The sequence below is a fragment of the Passer montanus genome, unplaced genomic scaffold, assembly GCF_014805655.1.
Source record: "Passer montanus isolate IOZ18808 unplaced genomic scaffold, ASM1480565v1 scaffold43, whole genome shotgun sequence".
NCBI lineage: Eukaryota > Metazoa > Chordata > Aves > Passeriformes > Passeridae > Passer > Passer montanus.
In genome coordinates, this window is record NW_024369151.1 from 6,967,198 (window position 1) to 6,989,995 (window position 22,798).

The 22,798-nt window shown below is 50.7% G+C and overlaps 1 protein-coding gene across 1 annotated transcript in view; it reads left to right on the forward strand.

Annotated features, from left to right (window-relative positions):
* The first annotated feature begins 6,563 nt into the window (after positions 1 to 6,563).
* Positions 6,564 to 22,798, forward strand: part of NTNG2 (netrin G2) — a 48,611-nt gene continuing 32,376 nt past the window's right edge. The window contains 2 exon segments of the mRNA XM_039720328.1: positions 6,564 to 7,062; positions 9,614 to 10,707. Coding sequence (XP_039576262.1) covers positions 10,495 to 10,707 — 213 coding nt within the window. The 5' untranslated portion in view covers positions 6,564 to 7,062; positions 9,614 to 10,494.

Here is a 22,798-nt window from a genome sequence, read left to right on the forward strand (position 1 = left end):
TGGGCTCCAGAATACCACTTTGTAATGCCTAATATTTGAGGAAATATTACAGATAGGCTTGTCTTCTGACTAGAAGCGATTGCACTTGAATTCTGAGAATCCCAGATAGAGATCTTGGATAAGATCTGAATTTCAAGCAAGTCCTAATTACAGAGCACACTGGACCAAAGCTCGAGGTCTGCACATTTCCAGCATTGGATTCTTCACAGCTCAGATGCAAATGTTGTTTCTTAGCCCTCTCTCTCAGGAATTCATAACATATTCATCAACTTGTAGTACCTAAGAGCCCTGTCCGACTGTATTTGGAAGACCTTAATTTGACTCCAGTAGGAGTTTAACAATATTAATAACTAATATTAAACTGGATTCCTAACGGGGATGCCGGGACAATACTCTTTGATCACTGCATTAATCTGGTGCAATTGTGTTTATATCAGCCTCGCTCATCCCATGTGAGCTCAGTGCCATCTTGGCATGAATATGAAATATGCAAATCTGGGGGATACACGTTAATAGTGGGTCCATCTGCTTGGATCTTTTATTAAAGGGAAGTGTGAATGCAGTTGCCATGCAATAGACTCTTACACACAAAGACCACGAGTTACAAAAACAAGAGAAAACATCTCGTGCTTTGGCCTTATTGGTATTTCACATTTGTCGTTTCTGCGTCTGGGTTTCATTTTAATTTAGAAATTTTCCCCAAAACGAAATTTGAGTGAAAAAGCTCAACAGTTAGGAATGACTGTGCGTATACACGCACGCACATCTCTTCCTCTCTAGTGACAGACAGGATATTACTTTTCCACTGCATATGAAATTAATACCAGAAGCACAAGAAAAAACATGTAAATGCCATCCCTTAAAGCCTGATCTGGATCTCATTTTTCCTGCTTAAGACATATATAACATCGAGGAAAACTAGTTGTTGGAGTGACAAAGAAGGTAATTCTGAGCTGGTTTGGGAGAGCCAAGCCCAAATATGAGCTCAGCCTTGGCTGTGGAGTCATAGCCCAGTGCCTCCACAGGATGTGGATGAGCTGCTGTGTTCTGCTATCCCACTTTCTCTGCAATAAACAACTCTCCCAACTCCATCCAAAAGGAAAAAGCTCTTATGGCTCATTGTTCCTGTGCACTGCTGTGACTTTAGCTTGTCTCCCTTGGGTGTGTGCTGTTCCATGCTAATGGTTTGGGGGGAGTGAGCTGTGATTTATTCAACAGCTGGCAGGTCAGACCTCCGTGCCCCAGCTCTGCAAGTTCTGACTCGCATGTGGAGGGCAGAGGTGCCCTGATGGCACAAAGTCAAAGTATCCACCTTGCTGAGCATTCTTAATCCAGGAGCAACCCTTCATCCACCACCCTGCAGAAATGGAGAGCTCCTGGCACCACAGTTGGTTCTGAGCCTCACACTCATCCCAGAAGGCTGGGTTGAGCAATCATTTTATTCAAGGACACTGGGATCTGATGTACAAAAGGGCCCATTCTCCTCCTTGATTCACAGATATTTGAGTAGGCAGCAGAGTAAGCAAGAGGAGTTTTTTCCATATCTTCAATATGCAAATAGATGAGTGAGCTCAGCTCTCTATTCATTGCTTCCAACATACATGACACAGATGATGCTGTTCCCATTGTCACGCTAAAACTGGGGGCTTGATGACAAGAAATTCACTGAGCTTCCATCTGCATAGAGCTGAGATGGTGCTTGGGTAGGGAAAGTCACTGCACTGGATTATGTCAGCTCTGCTGTTTGCATCCACAGTTTATTAGCTGTGCTTGGGATCTGAAAAGCCAGTTGAAATCTCAGTTATTCCTGCAGGATCAGCTCTTGGTGCCACCTGGGGTGGGCCTCATTTGTCACTACCCAGGACTGGCACCTTTTTCTCTACTAGGGGCACAAGGACTGTGATCTGGGAGCCAGCAAATGTCTGAAGGGAGAGTTCAACCAGCATGTGACCCAAGAAAAAAGTGTTGAGATTTATTACATGTGTATTTCTTAATAGAATCTTAGCAGAACTGGGTCAGTTATCTGGGAATCAGCTCATGTGTGCCTGGGAGGGGGACATGTGCATGGGTCTGCTGGTTCTGTGCTGCTCAACACATCACCTGCTTGGGAGAGAATGAATGTGTTGATCCCAGTGCTAAGGAAAGAAGGAAAAAAAGAACAAGTCAACCTTCCAGAGCCAGCTGATTATGCATTTTCCACATCAAATTGTCAGCATTTATTCAATTACTTCACTCATTACAAGTGTGTTCTTCAGCCACTAATCTAAAACCCCTCCCTGCTGCTGTCAGCTCCATTAGAAGTGACACGTTCCTTCCTCAGGTGAAAAAGCTTTTGTGGAAGGAATCTCCTCCCAGGACAAGGCTTGGGGCTGCTGGGGGAACACAGCCCTGCCCTGAAAATTGAGCTCCTCTCCCTCTGCTGCCCTCCTTGGGCACAAGAATCCATCCAGGAACTGAGGTGAGACCTCCAAGGGGTAGCAGGAGTTGTTTTTAAAGCCAGACACTCTCTCAGACAGGAATTAGAGGAATTCACAAGGCTCAGCCAAGGATACAGAGGAGATCCCCGGAGCCAAAACTGTATATTCTCCAAACACTTCCATTTTAATAGTAAGTTAAAAGGAAAGTTCCCCTTCTGAGGGGTTGTTAATTATAGATCCCTCCTTTAAACAGTCCTCCTGTTTTTATCCACGCTTACACCCCCACAGCTGGTAAAGAGGAGGAAAGCTCTACCTTCCCCAAAAAATCAAATACATCCGAAATGCTTCCTGAGCTGATTCACTTGGCTGGGCTCCTATTTGATATATGAAACAAAAGACAAGGCAGCAGAAAGCAACATATTTTCCCTGTGTCAAGGTGAAGCACTTCCCATCACCCAGCCCATCTCTGCTGGGGTTAATGCACATCAATAATATTTAAATGATCAAAGTTTTTCAGCACAGACAGTGATGGTTTGGTTTTTTTTTTTTTCTGACTTGTCATGCTTGTTTTCCTTAAAGAGGCAATGACCTGCTGTAGTCAAGGCTTGCAGTTTGGCACGCAGGAGCGTTTTGAGAAGCGTTATCTCCCGAACAGAACAGCAGCCTCATGTTTCCCTGCACAACAACCTTCCTTAGCCTAAAATGCTTTGCATCCCATTTCCTTGATCTGGCTAAGTGCTTGCATGCTGAAAATCCCACCCTCCCTCCAGCTGTCCTTCTGGCAGGAAAGAGACAGCATCTTCTCTCTGGAGTGTACAGTCACTGCTCCTTTGGTTATCTAATCAGGGAGGGCAAAATTCACTCAGGGCCCTGTGAAAGCGGCTGAGCTGCAGAAAATGCATCCCGAGGTCTTGTGCGGGAGGGTGGGAGGAGGCAGCCGGGGAAGCCTCCCCTCCCAGAGCAGATGCTCTCTGCCATTTCCCCAGTAGCTTTCACAAAGGAAGAAAAATGTGGAGTACTCCAGGGACTGAAGCATTCGGCTCTTTCCTCTCCTGCTCCCCGGCTCTGTGTGTGCCTCCGAGCAGGGCAGGGCAGCCTGGGCAGGAGGGCAAGGAAATAAATGTCCCCCACCCATCCTCCTGGCCTGCGTGTGCCAGAGCTCAGTTTCTCAGGCTTTGTGTGGGTTTTCCAGCATTTCTCCTAGCTACAAAATATGTAGTATGCCTCTCTGCCTTCTAAAACTCCGTGATTTTGTCTTTGCACCAAGCACAAGGAGCTGGGAAGAACAAACCTTCCCATCCTGATCAAGCTGGGAGCTTTCTTCACATTCAGCTTGCTGAGAACAAAAGGGCAGTACAAGGGTGGTGAGATGAGACAAATCCCCCCTGGAAGTGCGAGGTTCAAGCAGCCTTCGCCTCCATCATCTGTAACATCCCAAACAAAAGACTTTTCAGTCACTTCCTCCCTTTTCCTGGCAAACTTCTCCCCAGAGGTCCTGGTGGGCTGGAGAAAGCCACCACTGGAACAAGGTTTGGGTAGAGCTGTGCTTGGCAGGTATCACCCCTCACAAGGGGGTCTCTCGCCTGCTCCTGGGCTCAGAGCACATTTCCAAGCCGTGTGTTCCCACCTAATAAAATGCTTACTCACTTGCAGGAGGCACTTTGACATCCTTGGCCACACACTGCTAGATAAGGAGCATAAAAAGAATGTATTGCTGTTATAGGGGATACAGCAATATGTATCCTCAAATGAAATATCCTTTATAAGCCTGCTTGTTATTCTGGCAGTGATCTCGGGTCGCTCTCAGCTCAGCTGAGGTGTTAGCGAGCTCATTGCCACGGCGAGTGGGGACTGCCAGGTGTCACGTTTACCTTCTGCTGTTCCAGTGCATCCTCTATCATCCCAAGTCGGGAAAACACTTCCCCCTTCTTCCACGCATGTCAAAAACACCATTTAGGGAGCCAGATATAGCCCTGGTATAAACAGGTGCGAGCCCACATATGTCAATAGAATTACACCTGATTTTAATGGGCTTGCATTTGGCCCTTGAGCCCTGGGGATCCCTCTGGGAGCAGAGGCTGTATTAAATATTAAGGGCCTTATTCTCCACCCCTGCCTATGCTGGAGTAATTAAATCTCCATGCAGATCCATTGATTTTCAGCTGTGCTCTCCTCGTGTGAGGAGGCAGCACTCGGCACGAGGGAGGGAGCAGAGATGTTCCCCCAAGGAAAAACACATTTCTCCTCCCCAAAGAAATTCCATCCGGAAGAAAACTATACCCAACTTTAAGTGTTTGCAAAACGTGCTCGGGTAAAAGAATGGAAATGATCTAAAATAAAGCAATGGCTCCAACTCTTCCCCATTGCCTCCAGCCTGTGAGAGCAGCGCTGCCGCTGCTTTGCCGCTTCCTCCGGGCTCCCGGGTCTGAGTGCCACACAATCCCTCTCCTTCCCACATCAGCACCTTCCGAGCCAAACCTGCCCGAGCTGGGTGATTTCCCACCCTCCAAGGATCTCCTGAACCGCGGTGTAACCTTGGACAAGCCCCACAGCTGTTGCCAGCCTCTCGGGGGTGTTCAGCTCACTGCTTAATTCCGGCGCTTTGCCTGGAGCTAGCGCCTTTTACCTGTGTGTATACAAGTATTATTGCCAGCTTGTGATCTTTTGAGCTAGCAGGGCTGTGAAAAACGACTTTGCTTTTTCCTTAAATGCCACGGAGTTTAGAAGTGTGACGGCTCACACTGTGCTGTTATTCTTTCCAATTGAAACCTAATGATGCGTGCATATCACTTAACTCTGATGTCAATAATCAGCACACCACTTGGTCTTTGCCGTGGCTATTAGAAGGAATGAAAATGAAATACCAACTCCGTTTTATCCTGTTACTGTACCATAATAACTAATAAAGAAGTAATAAGTGAGACGTGGGGAATTTCCAGGGGAGTCATTACTACAGAGCAGACCTAAAGGCACAAAGTGAAATCCAGGAATATCAGCCAGCCCTGGATTCCCAGCCAGTGCTTCTCACTTTAGCTATACTGCTGCTGTAAAATAAGTGTTTACAGAAGAAGTTACCATGTGGAAAGTATCAGACCGTGTTCTGGAGTGGAAACTGAGCCAGAATCAAAGACATCCTTGCAGGTAAAGACCACCCTGTGCATCAGCATCGTGTTTAGGCTGGGCCACAGTCAAGACACAATGCCAGCATTTCATAAATCTCACTTATGCTCCAGAATACGGGAAACATTTCCCAGAACGGCTCTAAATCACCTCTGTCTGGTTGCAGGATGAATCGTGGGCTTTCCAGGGACTCTTATATGGGAGAGGCCACCCAGAGACCTCAGGGCAATGGGTCAAAGGAAACCATATAACAAAATACTGAGTATATGAGGTTCAAACCACGTGTAAGATGGACAATGCATTTTCTGGCTCAGAAATAACTGAATTCTTGGTTAGGAAGGAGCAGTCCTTTTTGGGTGGTTGCATACATAGGAGGCGGTGGCGATTCTTTGGATTTCCTCCCCATAAATGAACTGTCGTTTATCCATGAACTGTCAATTTATCCACGTGTCAAAAACCTGTCGCTGCTCAGCAGTTCTGTCTTCAGCAGCTGCCTGGTGCAGGGAAAACTTGGACCTTTACCTGCCACAGTTTTATCCACCTTTTCCACGGCTGGAACCTCCTCTGCCCCTCAGCATGGACACAACAGAGTTGACCTGAGCAACCCCAGCTGCTTCTCCAGCCCCGAGCTGGAAGCTGCTGTCACACCTCGCAGTCCCCCACCTTCCCAAAGCAAAACCTGGTTAAATCTCACAGCACATTCCCACCAAGCATTTCCCAGCCATCTGAATTCCCCATCTCCGAGTTCCCGCTTTGTTTATCCTATTAATTCCAACCACCCCCTCTTCCCCCAACACACACGCACGCAGCCTCATTTACAGCATCTTCACCAGCAGAAGCCTCCCCAAAATATTCAGGGCACACCAAGCGAGGACTTACACGTGTGGGGAAACCCTCGTGACTGGAGATTTTTTTTTTTCTCTCTCTCGAGCAAACATGAGCTCATGATTTTAATTTTTTTTTTTTTTTTAAGGTCTTAAAGGGAAAAAATAGAAGAGAAGCCCCGAGGAGCGGCATTCCCGCTGCCGTTATCCAGCCGGGGGCAGCGGGACGGCGCGGATGCTGCACCGGGAGCCGCGGGGCCGCCGGGGCTGAAGGCTCCCGCTCGCAGCCTCCTCTTCCTCGGGTGCTTTTCCCTCCCTCCTCCTCCTCCCCCCCCCCTGCATTTCCTCCTGCACCTTTAAGAAGCCCATTGCCGCCGGTGGGATGGTGTGTGCTAAAGCTGCACAGAGGAAGTTACGCAGCCGGGATCAGGCACGGAGATAAAAGCTCCGATTGTGATTGAAAGTGAGAGCAAAAGGGATTTCAGCCTCGGCATTAACTTGCGAGGGGAGCCGGGATTGCACAAAGCTCCCCCGGCCATCTGCCCTTGGGGGCCGGCGGCGCAGCGCCCGCCCGCCGCGCTGGGCAGGGCAGGGCAGGGCTGGGCAGGGCTGGGCAGGGCTGGGCGGTGTGTTTTGGGGGTTCCCCCGGCCCCGAAGTTCGCTGCTCCGCCGGGAGCCCCTCGCCGCAGAGCTCCCTCCCGGTAAGGACCCGCAGCGCCGGGGATGGGGGGAAAGCGGGGGCGGAGGGGGGGCGGCCAGCGCCGGCATCTGCCCCAGCAGCGCGTCCCCCGCGCCTCCCGAGTTGTTCCCACGCTTTCCTGGGGTGTCCCGCTCTCTGTCCCCCTCCCCGGAGCATCCCCGGAGCATCCCCCGAGCATCCCCGGAGCATCCCCGTCTCCCCGCGGCGGGATGGGGTTTATTTTCCCACTTCGGGAGTTTGGGAAAGCGGGGGGCTCCCCCAGCCCAGGGCGCCGGCTCCCCCCTCCCCGCCGATTCCCTCCCCAGTCCGTGCAGCCCCCCGAAGTCCTGTAGTGTAAAAGAGACCGGGGAGGATGGGGCGGAGCGGGAGCGGCATCGGGTTTTGCCGGGAACCGCGAATCCATCAGGGAGAGCGGCGGGATGCGAGGGGCATTTCCAGGTTTTCTGCCGGGAGCCGCGCAGCGCTGTCGCGGGGTTCGGGCTCCCGTCCCCCCGCGGTGTCCCCAACTTCGCTGCCCAGGGTGCGGGGAAGGGATGGTCAGCGTGGGAAAGAGGAGAAGAACTCCGCTCCCCGAGCGCGGGGGGAGAGCGGAGAGTTCGTGGGGAGAGCAACACTTCTGAGAGAAAATTAAAAACTCCTTCATTGAGTTTACTTTCTGCTCTTAATCCGAGAGCAGCTCAGTTGTTGCTCAGCGTTGTCCCTTTATTTCAATAGGGTGTTAATCCAATAGTAAGAAAAAAACCCGGAGCCGGCTAAGTCAAGACACAATCTAATTTTGTGTTTTTAATACTCTGGCTATCAGTCCCCAGTGAGTGCTGAGTACTCTTCAAAGAGAACAAAGAGCATTGATTCTATTTGTTCCCATGAACTGCAGTTTCTTAATAATATCAGGTGAAGATTTATTTTCTGAGAACTAAACCAAATCAAGCAGGGTGAAACCTTTAATTTGGGGAGCCTCTCTGCCCCGTTTGCAGTATGTTGACTCATTCCAGAGCAACATTCCAACTATTTCTGCAAAGGGACGGGACTGGCTAAGTGGGTGTTGAGCTGCAGACTTCACCCCAAACCCGCTTGCCTGGCTGGTGGACAGACAGTAAATTCATTTTTTCCCAGCAAATTTTCACTTCCCTGGGAATCTGTGACATTTAGCCAGCATAACAAGACACTAATAGATATTATAGATCCTTTCTACCTGGGTTTTTCCCTGACAGCCATTCATGTGCAAGATATAATTGTTGAGGCTGTGAAAATAGATCCATAAACTTAACAGCACCGGAGTCCTCATTAAAACTACCCTGCTTGTTTTCTACACAATACCAGAGTCTCTCACTCTCACTGTTATCAGGCACTTGGCAGTGACCAGTTTGATGTAATAATTAGGAACTGACTTGTTATAACTGAAAAGACAGCTCTGATGTAAGTAGGACTTATAAACACTGTGTCACACTGGCTTATTATTTTTACTACATTTACTCATAATATAAAAATAGCAGCCAGTCTATTCTTTTTCTGGGAGTTTATTCAGGTCCAACGCAGCTATAACAGGCTCTTCGTTGAGAGCTGGCAACGAAGCATGAGAGACAGCTTCTCTTTTCTGAACTCATTCATCTCAATCAGCGATCTTTCAAGCAAAAAGGGGGGAAAGGGAGATGGTAGCAGAGCGGTGTGAAGCCCCTGAACACGGATCAATGCATCTGTTAACCTGGAGTTTCTGAGCTTGAGTAACTGAGCTTCATGAGAAAGGAAATGCTAAGCATGCTGTTGAAGCAGATATGCCTCAGTTGTGAGAGAAAAGTTGGGGAAAGAAATAGAAAGGGAATTATCCAAAGGTAAATTTCTGTTCTGGATATGTGCCTCCCACCTTCTTGGATGAGATCTGCCTCCTGAATCTAATACTGAGAGAGGGTTTGACTTTTCCCCCCTCCCCGCTTCGGTTCTTTGTCATTTTGTTTTGTAATTACTTACAATTTTTATAGCTCTACTGGAAAGACAACAAAATTGCAGAAATGTTGTTCTAACCTGAAATGAATACTGGGAAGGTCATTGCTCTTTGTATTAGGTGAACCTAAATGTTATTAGGACTTTAAATTGTTTTTTATTAAATGTTATTGTTCAGATAAATCATATGTGGGGATGCTGGACAATGTATCTGTCTCCCCAGCTGTCTTATTTATTTGCTTATCTTTTTAGGACTATCAATTTGTCTGTCTGTCCCTTCTCTGTCTGCATATTCCCCATCTTCTAATGACCCATAGCTGCTTCTTGATATCATTTGAAGACCCATTAGAGCTCCTGTTGTCCAGCTGCTGTTGCAAAGCAGATACCTTAAATTGGGCAGCGCTCCTTCCCTTCTCCCAGACAGCAGAAAAGCCATAAGCATCTTACTATGGATTGCTTTTTATTAAAGTTGTATATCTCCCTGTTACAAAAACCTGTCTGGTGGCTTGGCAAGCCCAGCTGAGGGCTCTGCCTCCTGAGGGACTCCTGTTCTTCCTCTTGCTCCAGCTTGTCCCCCCTTGCTCCCACCTAACCTGTCTTCCAATTTCTCGCAGGTCCCTCCTGCTGATGAGCTCTGCCTTTGTCCTGACCATGAAAGAGAGAGGAGATCTCAGGTAGCCCCATGGATTGCAGCTGAAGGCTTTGGGAACTTGGTGCTCTGTTGCCAAAAGGCAGAACTGGACAGGAATCCTTGCCACCACCACAGGACACAGCAGGAGAAGCCAAGGCCAGCCCTGCCCCAGTGACCACCCAGCACCTGCCGGGACCACCACGGGTCTGGGCACCGACCTGCTCACGCTGACACAGCCATCCTTTGGATGGGAAAAAGGAATTCCAGCTCCAAGCGGTCTCTCTTGTCAGAGTGGTACTGATGACCAGATGCTCTCTTTATTTTATGTGCTAATGTTCTAACACCCCAAGAATTAAGGCAGACACAGTTTAAGGCACTTTCCACAGCGACGCATTTGGAGCAGACCAGAAGGTTGAGGAAAACCTGATCCAGCACCATCTCACGGCCTCTCCAATTTACTCCTATCAAATTTCATCAGCAGCTCAGAACTTGATCTTTGTATTGATTGACTGGAGTCACCTCTAGATATTTTCATGCTGATTTGGAAGACCTTTCGTACAATAAAAGGGGGAAAAAATGAGGTTAAGGAAGACTTTTGACCACTGATCAGCAACTCCGGCCAAAACTTTCCCAATCAAGTGAATTGCAAAGTTGGCTTCTGCGCCAAGAGGAACTTTCCACGTCCAGACCCAGCGTGCAGAGTGGGACCATCCCTGTTCCTGGCTGGATCTCCTTCGACTGGAGCACTTTTAGATGAGGAGTTTCCATGCTGATCCCGAGAGCCACCCCTAGCCCAGCCGCCGCCTTCCTCGGGACTCTCGGCCCTGCCCTCGCCCAGGGACCCCGCGCTTGGCCGCAGCTGCCATGCTCTACCTGGCTGCTCTCCTCGTGCACTGCGTCCCCCTGGCCATGGGCCAGTATGACATTTGCAAGTCCTGGGTGACCACGGATGATGGCCCATCATGGGAGTTTTATGCCTGCCAGCCCAAGGCCATGCGGATGAAGGATTACGTGACCGTGCGGGTGGACCCGGCAGGAATCACTTGTGGGGACCCTCCGGAGAGGTTCTGCACCCATGTAAGTGTTTGCTCCCTTATTTGCTGGCTTAGAATGGGCTCTGCTGGTGGCTGGAGGCAGTGTCCAGCCCAGGTGCCACTGGGAGGATGTTCTGGGTCAGGGTGGCCACGGTGGCCCCTGCCTGGAGCTGTCGGTGTGCAGAGCACCCTGCCCATCCCAGGGCTGAGCCTGTCCTGCAGCAGGGATGGGGCTGGCATGCTGAAGGGAGGGTGAGGAGGAGCCAGGGAGGGCAGAGCAAGTCCTGCTGAGTGAGGTCTGGGTTTTGGAAAAGCTCTGTCCCTGCAAGCACACAGCCTGAGCTGCTCCTCTGCTGGCTAAAGTGTGGGCTGTGCTCTCCAGTCCCATCCCCAAGGGCTGCTCCAGCACTGTGGGATTTTATAGGATGTGGGCAGATGGTCTCAGTTTGAGGCAGCATGAAGGGCAGGGCAGGAGAGTTTGGCCCCTGCACACCCACAGCTCTGGCAGTTGGTCTGACAACCACAAACTTCACTAAAGCCCCTGAAAATGTGGTTCTCCCTCTCTTCAAGCCTCCACATGAAAGGGCTCTGTGGATAGACATTTGCCCTTGTAGTTAAAATCTTTAACTTATTTTCTCTTAAATATTAATCATTGCATTTCATTCCGTGCACCACAAAGCTCAGCAGGAGCATTTGATTTATAATTCACAAGGCTTTACATTGTTAAAGAGTTCAGGGGTCAAAGCAAAGAGCAAAACAGTAATGCCCCCTCCCAAAGGTCCCCCAGGAGTGGTCCAGGCACACAGTTAAGGGACAGACACCAAGCCAGCCCATGCTGGCAGGGTTTCCACTGGGCTGAGCACTGGACAAGGAGTGTCTTCTAAAAGAGTATATTATTCTTTTATTATAATGAGAAGGGGAGTTCTCCCTCTAAATCAGTGCAGGGAGTCCCATTTTCTATTGCCAGTGCTACCACATGCCTCAGTTTGCCACCCTGGGCCCAGCCAGTCAGGGCACCTCTTGAAAATCCAAGAGAAAAATGCTCCTGTGACACCAAGGAGTGCCAAACATTTATGATCATCAGAACATGCTGTCAGTAGTTACCCAGTTCCCTCCAGCCTAAGGGCTCTCATTAGTACCAGGGAAGACATTTCCACTAATTCCTGATAAGTAGCAGCTTTTCCTTTTAAAAGATCGTTTGAAAAGAAAGATTAAGTCCAAGGCTGCAAATAAAACTGTTAACTATTGATGGGTCAGTCTGTATTTCCATTTATCTGACTGACTGCAGGAGGATTAAAAGGAGAACACCAGATTGCTTCCCACTACACTCACTGCAGGTCTTTGCAAACCCTCTCTGGTTAAGGATGCTCCAGACTTCAGCTCCACTGACCTCCAAGGAAGCAAGAGACACAAACTGCAATCAGCTCCCTGCATCTCTTGATTCAGTCAATACTGAGCTGAAATCTTTCTATTCTGGGCACCAGCAGTATTTCCTTGTAGCGTACGCCTGCCATGTGCTGTAACACTTGCAAACACCGTGTACAGCCGTGAATGAGAGCTACACAAATGCAAAACATGGATTTGCCTCCCTGTCCCTGCCTCACCCCAGCCTGGCCCGGCTCTCGCCTCCCAAAACAGAAACCAGCACTCACAGCACTGTCCCTGAGCAATTCCCTGGTGAAGCATCAAGCTAAGAACAGGAATAGTAAACTGCAAGGTATTTTTTTAAGATTTTTTGGGGATGGGTTTGTGAAATACCACTGTGTTCATGGCCCTTTCTCCCCATCTTACGCCAATGCTGTTCTCTCCAGAGGGGTAAAGAGTTGTGAAAATGAAGCAGAGGAGGAGCAGCCAGGCTGAGGTGAGCAAGGAGCCCACCCAGCACCCAGTGCACAGGGTGGCTGCAGGAGAGATCCACCCTTAGGACTGGAGTGCTGTGGGCTGGGAGGCCATCAAGGCAAATTTTCACCGCCTCTGTCACCGAGAACGACACGTGGCCACCTTCCTGCTGAGCATCCCCTTATGGTCAGTGGAAAGTGGACTCAGCAAGAAGCGGCCCTTCCGTGGCCGGTGCTGGGGGGTGACTTGACACCTATCGACGTGCAGGGGAGGGAGAGGAGCCCGCAGAGGATGTGAGCCGAGTCCTGCTCCCCTGCTCTAAGGAAGTGCTGGGCAGAAATCGATGTCTCTGCCCACAGATCATTAGAGCCCCCGAGCCCTGCAGAGGGGAGGGCCAGCAGCTCACAGCAAGCCAGGGCAGCTCCTCGCTGCCAGCCTGCTCAGGTGCCTTTTGGTGTCCTGTTATCCTTTCTCTTCAGGTTTTTAATTATTTCCCTGTAACAGGTGGCTTCTCATAGGAGCCTGGCTTTCCAGCAGAGAAGTTCTTACGGTGACTGTATTGCTTTCTTAGGTGTCTTTCAAAACAGCAGGGGACTGTCCGTGCAGTTAAACTCGCGTTACTCGGAATTAAGCGCAGCCCAGCGGGGCTCCTGCCCTGCTCAGACAGCTGCAATCAAAACTAAAGACACACAAACACCGGTCCGTGCTGAAGGCAGCCAGGCAGGGATGAGCTGAGCCGTGTCCCCGTGCAGGGCAGGCCAGGAGCAGAGTCCTGGGGACAGTCAGGACCTTGTCAGACAGCGAGCGTGCCCTGCCAGGCTGCACAGCCCCCGGGGTCACACCCTGCCCTGCCGCAGCTCCAGCAGCACTTCTGCACAAAGAAACCTCAAGAGAGGGCAGGGATTATTTGGAGGACCGTCCTTTGTGTTTTATAGCAATTCTGGTCACATCTGGCTGCTTCCTTCTGATTGGGAAGCGTTTTGCTGCTTATTAAAGTCAAGGGTTTTGCCTTTTCCACAGTTTGTGAACCCCTGTTCCTATTCATGGCAATGCCTTCCTGGCAGGGTCACCTGAAAAATGAATTGTACTTTGCCTCCTGGCAGGGCAGGGGGAATGGTGGGAACAGGAAGACAGATGGATAAGTAAATAAAAGCCTGAATGAAACTGAAAGTGTGACTGAAGACTAATAGGGAACAGATCTTTTAAACCAAGGGTGTCGAGGGAGGGGTGAGACTTCAAAGATCACAGGCAGGGCATGGCACAGAGCAGCTGAACGTGGATTTCAGAGGAGAGGGGTTTGCAGGGCAGGCCCAGCTGGGAAATGGCCAAGCTGCACATCCCCATGGGGCAGAGGGGAGATGTGGTGCTCCTTCACCTTCCCACCCTCCTGGGCAGGAGCAGGAGGAGGGTGGCACAGCTGGCAGGCTGCTCCCAGGTGTTGAGATGCTCTGAGATGCTGAAGCACTCCTTTGAGCAGAGACCTTTGGGAGTTTCACTTCCAAGCGTCAGCGTTTTGCACGCAGGATAAAAAATTCCTCAGGTTTTGTGGGGAATTCACACACAGGGCGTGCAGTGGGGAGCAAGCAAACAGCAAAGCCCAGCCCCAGCTCCTTGCAGCTCGAGGGGTTTCCAAATCATTCCAGCAGAAACAAGGAGAGGTGCCCATAACCGACTGTCATTATGGGATGGCTTTGCTGCTCCTTGACATCCCAGTGAGAGCACAGGGAACCCCCCTTGCTGCAGGAATGGGAGCTTTATCTCCCCCCCTAAAGTGTCAAGACAGTATTTCTTGTTCTGACAGCACTCTTTGATGCAGGGCTGAGCTCTCAGCCCATATTGATGGGTCAGGGGTATTTTTATTTGGCGTCAGCATTGTTTCATCAGCTAATAGAGCTTGTTGACTTTGGCACGGGTACATGAAAGGAAAAGGCTTTATTTATTCATTACACATGCAGCCAAATTGGATGTTTAGTTTAATTCTTAGCTAAACTTTTCTGAATGACATGTGGTTATAAGGCTTGTACTAAAGGACTGTTTCTCCTGTGGGCTGGGTGCTAAAATTGGAAAAAGCAGAGAAACCTTTGGGCTAAGAAATCCTTTTCCCTGCATTTTTAGCCCATCTCATACAACTCCACCCATCTATATCTTTGTACACCTGTTTAGGTGCAAACAAGGGATTGTGGGTTTAGGGATGATTAAAAGCCAAAGATTTTAAAGTAAGAAGGGAAAAAGAATTGCTTCAGCAATGCTCTTCCAAAAACATTTTTAAAGATGCAGCATGTTCTGGTGGTTAAAGGATGGACTCATCCCTTCTGGTACCCTGAGCAGAGACCCACAGCTCCTTCCCAGCCCACCAGAGTTCTGTCTTGTTTTGAGTAGAACCAGGGCCAAAGAACAAGGTATTCTCAGCTTTTTGGCTGCCCTAGGGTTCAAGGACATCCTTTGGGCTAAGCAGAGCCTGTATACAAGTCCAATGGAAAATCCTTTCCAAGAAAAGCGGATATTCTCCCTCCTCCTTGAATAAATCAGCACTACCCACTGCTGGTGGCAAACCCATCCTTGGCTGTAGAACTCCCCTTTGTCCTTCATTGTGGAACCCCTGTGGCCCTGGGGATGATCACTTTGCCTTTACGCCAGAATTCAGCAGCACAAGAAATTCACTCTGTGCTGTCAGATCACCTGTACAGCCCGGGTGGGGCAGCAGGGAGAGAAAGAAGTGACTTTCTTTTCCCAGCTGCAAAGTGCTAACAGCCCCTCTTCCCCCCTGGAAGCCTCCAGTCCCTTAAATTAACACCTGGAAAAAGCTCCCCTTTCCTTGAGGAAAGCCTGGAAAAGACAACTTGCTGCCATTTACACCCAGAGGAAAGTCTCCCAATCCACCCCTTGCACCCATGTGGCACTGCTTTTGAGTGTGGGAGAAAGAGCTGAGGCCTTTTGGTTCTGTTCCCACCCTTAATCACTCCTCAGCATCAGGGTTGCTGCAGAGGACACTGTTTGAAGTCAGGATCAGTGGCTCCTTGCCCTTGGGGCCAGACCCTTGGGTTGTACATTATTAGCTGCTCAGCAAATTACACACTGCTCTTCTCCTGCCACTGAGGCCACTTCAGAGTGCAGCAGGATCTTGGTGTTTTAAAAGGAAAGGCTTCACAGAAAAATGAAAGAATACAATTCAGCTTCAAATTAGAGAGTGCTGAGCAAACTGGATTTTCCCTCAACAGCCTGTAACAACTTCCTTAAATGCCCAGTTCGGGATTCATCTTGTTGTAAAGTGGGATGCAACTCCCCTAACAAGGATCATTTCCAACTGCTGATGGAAAAGACACAGTGATAAAAATGAAGCTGTCAAGTAGATTTAATTGGTACAATGAGCAAGAAAGTTTTCCCCTACCTTGAAGGTATTCAGGAAGAGTAAACTACTTTTAAGAAAAGCTTTGCTCTTCAAAGGGAACATGTCCGGATGGTTAAAACAGAAGAGAATGGACTAAAGACTTGAGGGCAAGTGTGGCCAGAGCTGGGAGAGCAGTTCTTGCAGCAGCCCTTATACAGGAGCTCCAGGTGCCACAGCTTTCCATAGGCAACTTTTGAAGCCAAAGGTATTCAGGGAAATCTTCCCTATTTATTTATTTATTTTAAAATCTGTATCATATTCTATAGCATAGATATGATTTTCCAATAAACTTTAAAAGGATTTCTCCCTACAGGAAATCCTGCCTGAGTGGGAAGAGGTGCTATCCTCCCACACTGTGGTTTCCCTGAGTGAAAGTCCAGTTCTAACCTTAGTTTCAGATCCCAAACCACCCTTTTACCCTTTTGAGACGTGGAGCTTTGGCTGGCCCAGTTACTCAGGCAGTTTGACACAGAGCACAGGTTTCTGTGTTGGAAAACCCCAAAGAGGCTTTTTCCTCCCCAAACCACACAGCACTGCTGGGTGACCATTCTGAAGAAGTCTTTGGGGAGAAGCAAAGCCCTGCAAACAGGGATTTGGACTCCCAGCCGCCTTCACCCCAGGTAGATGAGCCATCCCTGCAGCCTCAGCCATGTCCCATGAGGTTCCCACTCATCCCCCCTCTTCCAGGCAGGGCCACCAGCACGCCCAGAGGGGACAATGGCAGCACTGACCCTGCTGGTGCCCTGCTCCACTGCCCTGCCCCGTTTGGCAGGGTGCCTCTGCACATCTGCTCAGTGCCACCTGCAGCCAGGCTCGGGGGAACCTCTGCCTTTTGCCTCGGGGGGATTTCTGCTTTGGTCAGGCTCCAGCCACAGGGGCTCCAGCCACTCTGTGCTGCAGAGTCACCAGGCTGGGTCTCATCCCCACCTGTGCAGGAGCCTCTGAGGAGCAGCTTTCCCTTCGTTCCCCTCTGTGGAGCAGCTCCAGCATGGTGCCACCCCTCCAGCCAAGGTGCTGCACCCCCCAGAGCAGTGGGGTCCCTGCTGCCCCGTGCTGAGCCCCACAGGGATGCTGCCACCACTGTGTCCAGTCCTGCCCTGGCACCTCCACGTCCCAAAGGGAGAATTAGCACTGATTCCACTGGTTTCTGCTCCAGCCAAAGGGTTTGTAGCTCCCCATCTGCTGGCTGAGCCAGCTGCTCCAGCTCTGTAGTGCTGCCAGTCAGGAGGTTTGGGGAGCCCTGCCTGAGGACAGGATCACTGTTGGGGTCTCAGGGACAGCCAGGACCTGTTTTGGGCTGACACAACTCAATCCAAACCTCCGACAGGCACCTGCTGAATTGCTCCCCTGACACAGAGCATTAAGCAGCCAAATGCTTTTCCCACAACAGCCAAGGCAGAGTGCCTGATGCAGCAGACAGCCACAGGAGCCCTGCTCAGAGGCTGCCGTGGGTGCAGGGGTACCCATCACCCAGCTGTGCCCCCTCCACACAGGCTCTGGGCAACATCTGCACCTCCATTTGAGAAGGTGCAGAGCCTCCACTCCCTCCCCTCTCCCACCCCCGGGCTCTGCATCCTGCCCTCCCCCATTCAAACTATCAGGGCCTCTCTTGCAGAATAAATTATTAATAGCGGCGTAGCGAGCCTCTCTGCAAAGGCTGCATGTATTGAGCTTACAAGGCGCACAGGCTTTTAGAGAGCAGGACACTTTTCCTACTTCCTAAGCAATTTCTTAGTCCTGAATCAATAATGCACTCGCAGCCCTGCACACAGGTCGCTGCTGCTGTGCTCCTGCTGCTGGGGGCTGCGGACACAAATACATCTCTGTAGCAAGATGCAAGGGCTTAATAATCTGGCAGGGAAGGGATGGGGCGGAATCCAAGCAGCTTAATTTGTAAACAAGCTTCAGGGAAGTGCCCTGGGAAGAGCAAAGCTTGCAAGTCCCCGGTACAGAAAGTCTGAGTTTGGAGACAAGCTAAAAAGCAGTCAATGGGATTAATCTGCTGGTTTTGAACGCGTGCCCGTGGCTGCCAGCTGAGGGGTGTCTGGTTTATCTGATCCCAGGGCTAGGCCTGATCCCAGGCCTCTGATCCCGGGCTCTGGGTCACCCCAGAGCCCAAGGGGGAGGTTGAGGGGTGCAGCCCCGGCAGGGAGGTGGGGGTGGAGGTGAGCCCAGGGCGGCAGGAGGGCTGGGGTTAGAGCAGCTCACCGGGGGATTAGCAGTTCACAAAGAAAGAGCTGCTCAAAAATGATTCCACGGGAGGCCGGGCTGCTGCGGGTGGTGTGTGTGTATACCCAGCACAGATGAGATTATCTGCTTAGGAGTGGAATTTTCCGGGCAGTGTTAACCCTTGTGCCGCCCCCAAATCAGCTGCAGATGCCTCTCAGGACAGGGTGCTGGGCAGGGCACCCAGCAGCAGCAGAGCTGCTCCCAGGCCATCCCTGGCCTTTGGACGTGGAGGTGCTGCTTCCAGGCCACTCTGCAGACAGCATGCTTGGAGAGGTCACCCATGGGCTGGGCTGGTTTCAGGCTGCAGGCTGAAATTCCTTCTGTAACCAGATTTTCTGTTTCTGGCTCAGCCAGAGTGGGCGTGAGGGGATTTGTGTCGGTGCAGGAGCTGCGTCGCCAGGGTGCACAGGTGACTCGGGTCAGCCTTGAGTGTCACAAGCTGCACCTCCCTCTGGATCCTCCCTCTGTGGAGAGGATGCTTCCTGCCTGGATGTCACCCTTTTGCCGAGGCCGTGTCATTTACAGTGCAAAGACCAGTTCAGACCCTTTTCATGAGGTGCTGCCAGACCACAGGGAGAGTTTCAGACACAGCGTGGGATGAGAGCAGAGATTTCCTTGAGCCTCACATCCAGGCTGGGTGAGGGAGACACTACTTTGCCCTGCTGCAGGTGCCTGGGGGAGTTCAGTCCTCAGAAAGGTGAAGCCCACAATGCCTTGTGAAGCCCAGACCTGCTCCTGAAATCCTTCCCTGCCTCAATTTTCCCATCTGGATGGAGACAGGACACTGCCCTGCCACCGGCCCACCCTGTCTGGCACGGCAATGTCTCCCCAGGGCTGGTGGAGAGAGAGAAGGGCACGGTGCTGAGCCTGGATGAAATACGAACGAGATGCTTCTGGAATTCAGAGCAGGCTGGAGGGGGAAGGGGCAGAGCAGCCACTGTAGGGCTGGAATCTCTTCTCTGGCGGAGAGACGGGCCCAGGGGAGCCCGGGAGCCTTGAGCGAGCGGCGCTGCTCGCTGAATGAGTATCTGCTTCAGGCCAAAGGCAAGAGGCAAAACAGCAAAATGTCTCGCTGAGCGCGTCCCAGAGTCTCACCCAGAGCCGGCGGGGCTGGTTCTGCTGACTCACGCTCTGCCAAACCCAGCACACGGGCAAAGCCTGTCCTAACGCCCCGGCCAGGGGTGACCTTGTGCTCGGACAGCCTCGGATCCGGCAGGAAGGGGAAGGAAGCGGAGGAGCAATCAATCCCCCAAACCACCATCAGAGGAGATGGAGGGTGTGACATTCGGCTGAGCCAGAATTAGCAGCAGATCTGTGGAGGGACCCCATTTCCACCCTATTAATAATTCATCCCAGCTCTGCCTTTACCTGCTCATAAACAGCAAACAGCTTGTTAGCGAGGACGGTTTTCTCCCCTTTTGCTGCCTCTGCCTTAATAAGAGCCCCTTGCAGATGGCTGGGGGAGGGAGGGGGCAGAGGAAGGGCACATCAGTGAGCAAAGCACCCCACCAGCCCTCCCTGAGCTCTGAATCCCATCCCAGCCCATCCCGAGCTGCCCTTCCCCTGCAGAGGTGAGGCTGCAAAATAACCTGGGTGCCTTGCCAGAACCTTCCAACCCATGTGGGCCACCTCAAAACGTCCCTTTGGAGGGGCACTGGGAAGAGGAGAGTGATGCCTGGAGGATGTGCAGATGAAGGCTTTGCTGGAGCATTCCCAGGTGGTTCTTGGGTTGCAGCTGCTCGAGCAGCCCATGGGAAAACTGCATCTTCTACCTTGTGAGACAGCTCCTGTCTTATCTAAAATATGACTTGACCAAAGAGGTATTTTAAAAACAACAACCAAAAAAAAAAAAGCAGAAAACATAGCATCTTGAGGAAAGACTCCCCAGAGTCTCCACAGTCCAATGCTGTGGTGCTGGCCCCCTTAGGAGCCTCTCCCTGCACGCTGACAGGCATCCCAAAGCTGCTCCTGAGATGTTCTCCAGCTTCCAGTCACAGCTGTGCACTGGGGAAAGCCCACTGCCCGCTTGGGGGACAGGGGAATCCGTGCAAAACCAGTGGACCTGGCCAGGCAGATCCCAGTGTCCCCCCATGTCCCTCAGACGAGGGCACAGACCCTCACCTGGGCTCACAGGGAAGGGGATTTGTGGGGCTCTTTGGCATAAGAGGGGCCTCGTGTTTCTCCTGATCCCTCTCCATGCTCCCAGCCCTCTCTGCAGTGAGTTGTGCCACTTGCCAGCTGTTGGAAATAATCGCTGTAAATTAATTACGGTTGTTTCACCCCTCTGATCCCTCCCAGCCCATGAATAGAGCGAAAATTAATTGTCAGAGAGTATTGTCAGAGAGTATTTCCAGCTGTCTTAGAGTCCCACCCTGGCCACTGGCAGGTTACAGTTTATGCCCTAAAGCATGAGATTTAATTACTCACAAATGTTATTTTTGATCATAAAATCACCTTGTCTTGTCATAAATCCAGATAGAGCAGTTGAACCCTCAGATCAGGAGCAGCAAGAGTGAAAACTCCCTGAAATGTCATTAGGACGAGGCTGTGTTTTCTCCTGGGTAAATGCAATTCTGTTTGGGAAGCAGCACCATGTCCTGGAGTGATTATTGGAAGAAAAGCCAAGGAAGTCTCCCAAAACACACATCACTCAGGGTGGCCCTTGTCAGAAATTTCTGTTGCAGAAAATGGGTTGAACTCTGTGTCACTGGGGAGGTTCAGGGTGGCTGGCACTGGAGCTGGGTCAGGCACCTTCCCTGCTCAGAGGGCGATTTCCCTGTGCTGATTTCCCCACACCAGAGCAAACCCAGCAGGGGAATGGAGAGCCCTGTGGAGCCCTGGCAGTGAGGAAAGCCAGGGCAGGGGATGGAAGGGAAGTGAAGCCCTGCAGCTCAATCTCAGCGTGAGCTGGGGCACTCAGGAAAGGAAATGTGCTGGGAAGGTCATTCCAGCTCCACCCCGCAGCCTGTGGAGCCAGTGCATCCAACGAGGTGCTGGGCAGGGGAAGGGAGAGGGGAAAATAAAACTTTGGGAGGAATGTGGTCCAGAACATCCACAGGACGGGCAGGGATGGAGTGGGCTGGCCGTGGTCCCCTCTGCAGCTTGGGGACCCCTGTGTCCCATGGCCACCAGCCCTGCCCGTGACAGACAGGGGAGGGGAGGCTGCAGGACACCTGCAGTGGCACTGCTCCACAGCGAGGACATTAGCAGGGCAGGAGGGATCAGGTGCACATGGAGATTTTGCTGATCCCCTTGTTTTTTGCAGGATTTGGAGGAAATTTGATACCAATTTCAGGACTCAGTTGCAGCACGAGGAAAACGCGGGGACTTGGTGAACCTCGCCTGCTGCCCTTTGAGCAGAAACTCAAAGGCAGAGTCGTAGGTGTGCCAAGGGAAGCTCAGGGGCCTTGGGTGTCCCAAGGGAAGCAGAAGGACCTTGGGATGCTCCTGAGAGCTCCTTAAGCATCACAGCTGGATGTGGTGGGGGCTACAGAGGGAATTGTCCCCTCCTGGGTGGAGGTGGAAGTTCAGACCAAGGTTTCCTTGGTCACAAGCAGTCCCAAGAAGGAGGGAAGGAGGGAAGGAGGTTCCTGTGATATTACCTGCTTTCCTGGCTCTGCAGACTCTCTGGGGTTCCATCAAACAGCCCCCAGTCCCAACCAGAGCCAGATCTTGCAGGAGAGCCTGGAGACACCCAAGGTCTGAGAGGTCTCTGGCTGGGTTTGAGAGCCAGTTCTTAGAGAGAAAAAAATCACTCCAAAAGAAAGTAGCCAAGAGAAACCCAGACAGCAGCACTGATCTTTGTGCTGAAGAAACGCTTTTGACTTTTTCCCCTTTAATAAAAATCTTCCTGTAATGCACCAAGGATTTCCACCCCCCACCCCCAATTAAAAAATTACAAAGTTTTGTTTTCCAAAACTCATCCAGGTTGATGAGACCTTGTCATTACTCTTATTAGGAGACTGTAATTAAAAACAAGTAGTCCCAGGGTGCTCTAGGTTTTGTCAGAGGCCTTGGTTTAAACACAATTCCATCAAGCAGAAGAGATCCCCAAAAGCAAAGGAACTTCAGGACAATTCTCAAGACACCACTAAACAAATCACACCAGGTAGGAGCATCCTTGGCTGAGCAGTACAAACTCTCACATCATCTACTCATTGTTCCTTGCTCAAATCTTGTTGGCTTTTTCTCCTTTAATATTATTATTATTAATATTATTATTTTTTTCCTTCACTGTGCAGCTAGTGGTTGCAATTGCTTTCCAGCTTCCCTTTGGCATGGAGATCTAAAAGCTGCAGTCCTATTTCTGTGCAGCTTTCACCATTCACAACAGATGTCTAGTTTGTTTAAAATATTCAACAGCCTAATGATTAATCAAGCAATTGCACCTACAAAATTATATAATTTTATGCTATGAGGCTTTAAAATGGTATTATCTGCTAGGAAAAAAAAAAAAAAGGAACTTTTGCGCTCATTAAGAGCCCTAAAAACCATCTGGGCTTTGTAAAACTGAGGCTTTTGTTGTGGCTGGTTTCCCCCATTCCCCCCTTCCCAGCAGCATCCTGGATTCCTGTCATCCTGCTTTGTCAGACCAATATCTCGTTTCTTAAGAAATCCTCCTCAAGGAGCAAGTCCCTGCTGTCACCTTCAGAAAGTCCCTTTTGCAGCATTTCTGCCC